The sequence below is a fragment of the Lytechinus pictus genome, chromosome 2 (genome assembly GCF_037042905.1).
Source record: "Lytechinus pictus isolate F3 Inbred chromosome 2, Lp3.0, whole genome shotgun sequence".
Classification (NCBI taxonomy): Eukaryota; Metazoa; Echinodermata; class Echinoidea; order Temnopleuroida; family Toxopneustidae; genus Lytechinus; species Lytechinus pictus.
In genome coordinates this window covers 51680967-51690837 of record NC_087246.1, presented here as the reverse complement: position 1 = coordinate 51690837, position 9871 = coordinate 51680967, and the positions used below count along the sequence as shown (strand labels likewise).

Below are 9871 nucleotides of genomic sequence, written 5' to 3'. Positions count from 1 at the left end.
TATACATATGCAGATGTAATGGTCAAAAGCACCATTGAGTTTTGAGTCTTTTGACAGGTCAGAAATACACAGATTCATTTAGGAAGCCCAACGTGGAGGGCTGACAGGTGGTTTGACACTTTGACTCATACTAAATTTCACTCTTCCTCTTTCATTGCCTTCTCTAACCACTTCCTCTGAAGTGAGCTCAATAGCAAGTTGGTAACAATCAAAGGATTAATAGTTTTTCATTTTCCCAGGGTATTCATATCTGCTATAATGTGCTGCACCAGTGTATGCTATGATAGTCATTTTCTTCTTTCTTTGCTCCATCTACAAATAAACCGACATTACATGTAGGTCCAAAATATATGTATGAAATAAAAGTGTGATGTTGAAGGTCAATTTGGACGAACAGGTACCCACCATCATGAGGCAATAACTAGTTAGAACAAGAATAAAGCCATATGGAGCCATGTTTTGTAAATTGGTCTACCCTTAGCCGTTCCCAATATTTTCATTTTTTTTATCTTGGCGTGTCATGGAGACCAAGTTTCAAAATAATCAAAAATTATTCTAACCAGACTAGAACCTCCCTGCTTGGATGTCATGATTATTCCCTAACAAAAATGAAATCAGCAGGAGCTGAAAATGCAACTTCCTGTTATTCCAGTTCATTGAACATAAATGTACATTAAGTATTACAACAAATATTAACACATAAGTTATAGTACAGGTGGGATGGTACAAGTGATTGAATTCTGAAGCAAATGAAACACAAATCGTCTTCCAGTGATGTAAAGTGAATGGCAGTTATCACTACACACCAATGCATGTACTAGGTGGGCCTATTACGAGCTAAATCGACTTGCACCTGTGAACTATTCTCTCTTCCTTTCTTTTCTGTGGGAAGATGACCTTGCTCATTTCATCTTCACACTATCAAATCACCGTAATTCACTGCCCACGGTGGACACTGCCTCATACATCAGTAATACTGACTGAAATACTGATCAAATAAAAAAAAAGCATCCTACATGTAGCAACTAGCATCTAGCATGCCTTAGCATCAAGCACAAAACTGGCCAACCCCTACATTGCATGGGTTTGCCAGTAGAAGATCTACATGTAGGGCTTGCTTAACTACGATTTTCCAAATGAGGTCATGCAAAACTGGGCTTTTGCTCAATCATCAGTGTTCCCTGGGAGACATACATGTAAAATAAAACATCACTTGCAGGGGCCGGGAAACCGGTAGGGCTGCGGGGCTTCAGCCCCCGCACTTTTTCCATAACCATGTACAAAAACGTAAGAATTTCCATCAGATTATGATATTTTGCATGATCAGCCCCCCCCCCTCCCCCACTTTCAAAATCGTTCCACTGCCCCTGACTTGTAATGCATTTTGTACAAATAATGACATGAAAGTTCATTTGATAAAATCTATGAATTCATGGACACTGTACATCAAGTTTGTGTCTTGAATAAATTTTGTGTTTCATCATTCATGTAAAAAAAAAAGATGTATTCCATGTATTTCATCATTAAATTTCATAAATTATAGATGTTAAGACACGTCAGAATAGAAGATGCAAATAATCACTGATTTAAAGTTCTCACACTTCAAAACATTCATGTATGTTTGAAATCTATATATTATCTATAAATATAAATATTGTTTTTTAAGGATACGCTATCAAGTGCAAAATACATGTAAAAATATGGGCTGGCTAATAAATCTGTCTCAATTGCAAATCTTGACACTAATTTTAAAGCTAAACTTTTAAAATGTTGCAATTATCACAATTTGAACTTTTCTACAGGCTTCAGGTGCACTACAACACAAGAAACCTGGTTCACTCACCAGAAAATACTTGTTTTCTATTTCTTTGCCATGTACCAGAGAGTGGACTTGGACAAGAGTACTCTCATAATGATTTGTGCTTGCAAGTATCAGTTTTACTGACTATTCTTACCTCCACCTCAAACTATGATTAGTACAGAATGAAATGCATCAATATGCTTACATCTTCGGACTAGTTTTCGTTCACGGGCATGGACTTTGTTTCTCTGATGTAGCCAAGCTGTGACATGACTGGCCCGCAGATCTGCTCAATCTCGGTGATCTGCTCTGTATTTAGCTCCCGACGCCATATATCGATGGAACGCTCTGAGAAAGCCAGCTCATAAGGGACTTTGTAGACGCTGCTTTTGGCAGCTTGGATTAGCTTCTGGAGGGTGGTGGGCCGCAGTGGAATACCTGTTATACAAAGATGAAGAAAGAGGATTTGATTCAAATAAGATTATAGAGAGGCAGAGCATGTTCAAATTAAATGGAAATTGAATACAACAAACATGAGTAAAATATATAAGTCAAGTGGGAGAAAGGAAAGAAGGAATGAAAGAAAAAAAGAAAGAAAGAAAGCCAGCCAGCCAGACAGACAGACAGAAAGAAAGAAACAAAGAAAGAAAAAAAGAATGAATGGTGAATAAAAAATGAATGAATGCATGATTTTATTACTCCATCTATCCATACAGCCAGTCAAACTGTCACCTGCATACTGTATCTATCTAATGGATTCATCGGGGGATTCATTTACCTTTACCTAAATGGATAAATGGATGACATTTCATAAACAAGCAATGATAATTCCAAATATCGGTGATTTCTGTCAAATTGGTGCACGCCAAAATCAGACAAGCAATTGAGCTAGCCAACACTGGAATGGATAATGGTGCTCTGGCAAATGCACCCATAAATTGATAAAATTAAACAATACAAAAAAATATCTCGAAAGGAAATGTGTATTAGGTGTTTTTAATGAAATCATTGAAAATAGACACCATAAGAGAGAAGAATGTCAGTCTACGAATACGAACATAATGATATAGTGTGTGTCTCACCTATATGTTTGTGAATAGCTTCAGCTGTTCTCTCCGACTCTAGTACAAGGTCTTCCACCTTCACCATCAATAAGGCACCAATTGGTAAATCTGATGTTTTCCGCAACATGGCTCCAGTGTGAGCCGCCCAGATAGCGGACAACAGACGCAGAGCAGAGTTCTTGTTGGTTCTGTATTCTGCCCGTAGCTTTTCAAACTCCCAGGCATACTGTCCATCATTTACACAAGATTTTTCTGACTGGTCAAAAAGTTCCTTGATATGTAACTGGACATCCATGGCTTTGTACAATTCCTCAGATTTCCGCAGATAGTTGGCCACAAATGCTCTAGGATCGCGCACAAAATGAATGGAATGGAGGGTGTTCTTGAGAACACTGTTGATCCAGGGAAGCTTGAGAGCCCATCCACCACTTTTGAAAAAGAGGGCACCCTGGGCATTTGGGTACTTTTCAAGATTTCTTCGCACACTGTCAGGGGAGAAGGTCTTATAAATGATGTCATTGAATTCCTCTCCCTTTGGTTGCTCTTGTACAGCGAGGAGACGACGTCCGATCTTTTTAGCTTGGATCATTTCCTGGGTGAAATGCACGTCTGATTGAGGATTCTTGTCTGTTATAGAAGACACAAACAACTCTGGACTCCATCGAAGATCCTGTACCCACTGTTTGAGCTTAACAGAATGAAGGGACTCACTGTCATTCCACTCGCAAGCATCTGTGATAGGATTGACTTCAATGCCATCACCCCTAGGAAGGCGAGCATAACTGGAGGGAGCAACCATGTAAACAAAGTCAGGATTCTCGTGAAATAGCCAGCTGATAATCTCTGCACCTGACCCTGGCAGTGACGTGATCACGACTGAGGGAAGCATATTCTTGTTCAATGTGTTGAGCGGTGGTTGAGGTCCAGATGATCGGGCAGAGTTCTCGGTGTCCTCATCAGTATCACAACCGAAAATTGCACAGTTGTTGATATAGCTAACCCATATAACTACCCACACAAAGCAAAGGCCCATGCCAATGGAATTTATTCTACTCCTTGGCCTCAATCTTGTTTTCTTGCCGAACCAGAAAAAGCCAAGAGCTGACATAATGAAGGCAAACAATAAGATCCATTCAATAGGACGACCTTCCAATTTAGGGGGATCCTCTGTAAAGTAAGATTTTGACACACCAAACTTCACTATTTCTGATGGCTTACTCAACCTTTGAACTGTCGCATGACCAGGATACTTGAGGTACCTTAGACGAGCAACGGGATCTGAATGCTTGGTGCTGACCATTATCTGGTAGTCTTCATCCGAAGTCCCAACAAACATGGTGACCCCATCTTCGATGCTTTCCAGGAACTGCAGATTTTTCAACTTGATTGATGGGCCGCAGAGAATGTAGGCAAGCCTTGTTATACGAGGTGATAGCTTGAAAGTCATATTTACAAAGCTTGTAGGACGTGCCTGATACTGAGATGGTTTCTCTTCTTGGACAGCTGCCACTGTACTCCTTCCATCTGAACTAATCCAATACATACTATACTTTTCTCCATCCATTGTTATACTCGCACCCTGAAGTAATCCAGATAGCTTGTCAAGCTCAAAACTGTATTGTACATTGCGAAAGTATGCTGCCAAGTGGGTCACAGGTGATGTTTCGCTTGCTTCCACATGATCAAACACCAAGAGCAGGTTTGGATTCAAGAGAGTTAAAGATCTATAAACAGATTCAAGTTTCATTGATGGATTGTACGCAGTCACTGCTTCACCGGCGATGAATACAAAATCATTAGAGGTTGCAGTAGTGATGAGGTCACCATGGTACTCAACCAAGTCCGGATTCTTCCAGTCGAGCCATTTAGCACATTCACCAAGTTGTCCCTCCCATGGTTCTTGGCAGTGGCTGGTCGGGGACGGAGCGAATGAAAGAATATTATTGTAATGTGACATCTTGGAAGAATAAAGCCCATCGGTTACAAACAGATGTCCATTGGGCACAAACTCAAAAGTATTCTGATCTGGATGTTCGTGCCCTGGATTAAAGCTATTCCATCCATTCAAAGGCCAAGATTTGTACATGTTTCTTTTAACCACATCACTCATAGCAGCTCCCATCAGTGCACCGGACTTAAATGACAAAAATGTGTCATTTGGATTATTGGGATTTGTACTGCTGTATGTCACTACTCCCCAATCAGAAAATAAATGCATGGTAGGTGTCCCACTAGAGGGTGGAGGGACAGCTGGAATAGTAGCATCATACCAGATGTACTCAGTATGTAATGTGCACCATCTCTGGGAATCAGCGGATTTAAGCTTTTCTGTGTCTGCCAATGGATCAGGACGGGCATTCCGAATCTCCCTCGCCAACCAATTCCCCCAGCCATTCTTCATCACATAAGCATCAAGGAACACGACCTGGCTCTCTGGACCGTAAAACCAATTGTGGTTAGAATCAGCAACACTAAGGGTTCTCTGGAACTGCGGTTTCACAGTGTGATAGTAAAACCAGAAATGCTCCTTCACCCAGATGTCTTTAGTGTGATCAATCCTGAAGTGTCTTAAAGCAAGAAATATATATTGCATCATTGATCTCGATGTGTAAGATCCATAGGGCACCCCTTCATCTGATGATCCATCTATAAGGTGATTGAAAAGCTTCATATTCTGTTCCAACTTATAAACCGCTGTTTCTACCCATGTTTTGGCTTCTTCAAGATGAGCATGCACTACGAGGGCTCCGTGTAAGAACGCCAGAAGATTAGTCGCAACGTGATTCTGTAGGTAAAAATGTCCCCAGGAGCGAATCTTTATATATCGTGCAAAGTCTTTGGTCTCATTGAATATACGCTGTAGGTATAGCTTCTGGCGTTTGCTATCCAGTGTGTTGTACATCCAGTCAAATGCAGTAGCAAAGCCAGTCAGTGAATGGGCCACAGGAACTTCATCAGTAGCTGCAGCAATAACTTGCCATTTAGGATGTCCAGCCATCAAATCCATGTAATCCAACAAAAATATCTTAGCCTTTTTATCTTCTGGATGAAGTAAAGTATACAATGCTAGTGGAGGAAGATTATTGCCGTAATACTCGTTCCATATTCCTCCAAACTTTGCATAGTCAGTAGGGGGTAAGAATCTCTTAGGATTCCCCATCAACATGGTAGCAGCTTCATCAATGACCTTTGATATATGTTCATGAGTTGTGCTGGCTTTCGCGATGAGGTCTGGAATGTCTCGCTTGTTAAAATAAAGCATGGGATGAGTAGTATATTTTGGCTTGTAGTTTGAAAAGTCAACTGTTAGTGCATCTACTGTGCACATAAGTACAGACAATATTAATGCTGATATCACATAGATTTCCATGGTGAATGTACAATTTTCCTTCTCTCTGGCTGTGTGAGTCTATTGATTCTGCTACATTTATCAAGGCTTGATAAATTACTCCAACAGGATTTATCCAATGTATCCTTGGTTAACACAAACAGTATTGTTTCCACTGTCGCTGAGAATGCTGCTAGTTCAACATGGCCGAGGAACCCCAGAATCTCTGGAGAAAAAGAAACAAGCAAAAAGAAGATTATAAAATACAAGTACTGGGATTCGTATGTTAGACCCCTTCTATATACATGTAACTCTAGAACACTCAGGAATTATAAATGGCTGTATTAGGTTACAAATGTACTGGTACCATGTAGAATAAAATTCACAGCCTTGTGTTTGATCTAAGATTGACCGATCAATTACCACCCCCCCCCCCCCCTTTGACTCCAGGGTCTCAATATAAAGAGGCCATGGCTGCATGCCTAACATTTGACTACACATATGTAATCAACTGAATGAATATCTTTTACACTAATATTCCACTATATAGCTTCATTGTTTCTCACCCTCTGAAGAGTTTACATACATGTAAGTGTGCCAAACAAGATTTTTAAATTATGACAGCCTTATGAAAAATCACGGCCCTTTATTACAAGTTTTAAAACATGATGGTTCCCAGTGTCTGTGCCACATTCATTTTTTGTACACTTCACAGGTTTGATAAGGAACACTGCGATTTAGATTTAGGTTAGAGAGTAAATCTCTGGGAAAAATTGAACTAAATAAATTTCCTAAATTTTTAACATTTGAAACAAATGTTCAATTTGCTTGTTATATCTGTGAATGTGCTAACAAGTTCAGTAACAGGACTTAGGCCTAATACAAGGCCATTTCATCATGACTTTCATGAATTTTCTTTTGGTGAAATAAAAAGATAAGTAGGTTAACCATACAAATGAATTATGGCTTGGTGCCCTAGTGCCCCTTGTCCATGCATACCGGGTACATGTATCTGTGAGAAATAAAATGAGATATGCAGCGACCACAAAATTTACACGTACACTTGCAATACAAAGTCATAGACAGATATTCATTAAAATATCTGAGCCAAAATGGTGAAATAATATTGAATTTCAGGAAATTCCTATCAGCCTCAAAATGCAGCCTTTCACATTAAAATTCCTAGACAAAATCACGTGTAAAGTGAATGGGTGCACGGAAATGGGGCACCATTTTTTTTATAATCTGAAAATGACTGGCCATGTTGCAGGAAAATTATAATTAACGCAATATTCAATGAGATTTTTGGCACTCATAGTTACTGTATACCCTTTGAAAGGTATGGAACAATGACAATTGAAAATTTGTGGAGTTTGAAATAGAGGTCTAAATTTACTAAATCCATGTTTGATTAGATCTAACTTGGGCCTAGATCTAATTCATGGTAGGGGGTCCTAAAGCTACATCGTACATGCATATCAATGGCAAATTTAATGCGCACTCTGTGGAACAGTGACTTTTTTCTAAAGTCTGCAATAAATCATTAAATGCATAGAAAAACTACAATTGTTTGGAACTTTAGAATTAGATGTAGCCCTTATCTTGTATAATTAGGCCTAGACCAAAAGCTTTGGTCTCTGTGATATTGGTCGTTTTGCCAAACTCCATTGGCTCCACTCACCAATTACAAAGACCGAAGTTCTAACTCAATCTGTACAGGGACTCAATGGCGATGAAGTTCGAATAAACCGGGGAAGTGGAAGATGCGTGACAGCCGAAGTAAGTCACTGTTTTTTCCTTCCCGTTTTGGTGCACTTCAGGCCAAAACAGAATAATAACCTTCATTTTGGTTCAGTTCTCTTTATATATTTTTATGAAATAAAGACAAAATCGATAAGCCCCGTCGGGGAGAATTTCACGATCACAAGCTGTCTGTGTACGAGGAGAGAAATAAATAACAAATTTAAACTGTTAAAAAACTCCTCGAAACAGACGGTTGCCAGCTGTCTATGGGAGATCGGGGTTAGTTGGAACGCGGGGTAAGTTGAAACATTGTAATTTTCTTTAACACCTGTAAAATAAATTGAGGGCAGTATTGCATAAATTCATTATACAGGCGTTAAAGAAAATTACAATGTTTCAACTTATAAACCCGCGTTCCAACTAACCCCGATCTCCCCTAAATAAGGCCTAGATCAATATGAACTTATTTTAGAAATTGAGGCACAGCATGATAAATCGAGTGTATGGTAGTGGATCGTATTACCGAACACTTTTCATGAATTCAGTCATATCAAACACATTATTTTCATAAAATTCATCAAACTTTCACCATAAATACACAATTACCTACAAAATATAAATATGTAAAAATTTTGCCGAAATCGATTTTCTTTTTTACGATATTAGCTTCCAATCGGACCCCTCTTCGCATGTGAAATATTTTGGTCACTTGAAAAAGGTATCGTATTACCGAACGTGTGTTTTCTATGGGAAAATTGAGAAAACAATAAAATCACCGATGAGCTATTTTGACCATATTTTATTATTTTTAGAATATTAAGACTTTGAAAATGTGTTTTTGACCATTTTTCATCATCTTTCTATTCAAGTTCCCTTTGGAAGGATGTTGCAAAGTTTTGAGCGTATGAAATTATTTTCTGACGCGTACGATGTGCGCGTTCGGTAATACAAGGCCAGTCGGTAATACAATCACTCACTATACCTTTAGGACCCCATCTGTTTCTTCATCAGGCGGAGAAATCAAGAGTTTGTAAAACACGACAGGATTTTCATTGAGTTTTGTGATATTTTCTTTTGGTCAATGATCTTTTTCTTTTTTGGGGGAATATTCATCACAAATTAGGGTAAAAAAATCCGTAAGAATATTAATATTGTCATGGTTTTTATCAATTTTAAACAAAGTGTGTACTTTAAGGTTCCCCCGGCCCCCTGATCCCCCATCATAAATTTTTAGGTGCGCAGACACACAAAACCATTGAAATGAAAACAGACTTGAACTTTATTTAACTTACTAGTAACTTGGCTTGCAATAAAAAATAAAATATTGTGACTTATCACCTAATAATAAACCAGCAACTAACTCTGTAACTATAAGTGTTAGTTCTAGCTCAAATCAAAACATTGGTGAAATTATAATAAGGTCAACTCAGATCTTCTTTGACAAAAGACAATGTTTGACTTTGTTCCAGAAACTTTGTGCGAGAAAGCAAACATGAAACAGATAAAAAGATATGATCATGAGACATTTGTTGTATTAATGAGATTGAGAACAGAGCTAAATATTCATATTCATACCGGTAGATATCATTAGGCAGACTCAAATCCATGTTTATTATAAACAATCAGTCCATAATATCAGTATCAAATCCAAATGAGTTCCACTTCCATGAACAAATGAGGCGGGGTTCCATGAATAACTGATGTGATGTGCCCGTGCTGTTCCAAGCCTCAGGCCTCAAGCTAGCGGGATTTGAAGCGAGAATTCGCGATCGGTGATCGGGGCTACTCTCGGCTGCAAATGGCAGTGGTCTGGAAGAGTTCAATAAAAGTTATCCGCTGCTGGCAGATTTTGCGCATGTTGGTGCCACATCAACATCGCTGATCAATCAACCGTGGGATTGTCTCGCGATATTTGCGGGTAGTGCAATGCGATAT

At 39.0% G+C, this 9871-nt stretch overlaps 1 protein-coding gene across 1 annotated transcript; it reads right to left on the bottom strand.

Annotated features, from left to right (window-relative positions):
- Nucleotides 1–234: 234 nt before the first annotated feature.
- LOC129254017 (dermatan-sulfate epimerase-like protein) lies at nt 235–9864 on the bottom strand. Its single transcript, XM_054892463.2, has 3 exons — nt 9512–9864; nt 2884–6419; nt 235–2239 (listed from the first exon to the last, which is right to left on the bottom strand). Exons 2-3 carry the CDS (start codon nt 6233–6235, stop codon nt 2016–2018), a joined length of 3576 nt encoding a protein of 1191 aa, XP_054748438.2. The 5' UTR covers nt 6236–6419; nt 9512–9864; the 3' UTR covers nt 235–2015.
- Between the last annotated feature and the right edge of the window lie 7 nt (nt 9865–9871).

Excerpts from the sequence above, each read along its gene's own strand:
- LOC129254017 (XM_054892463.2), bottom strand. The coding sequence starts at position 6,235 with ATGGAAATCTATGTGATATCAGCATTAATATTGTCTGTACTTATGTGC. Across the intron at positions 2,240-2,883 it reads AGCTATTCACAAACATATAG|GTATTCCACTGCGGCCCACC; the intron begins GTGAGACACACA and ends TTTGTATAACAG.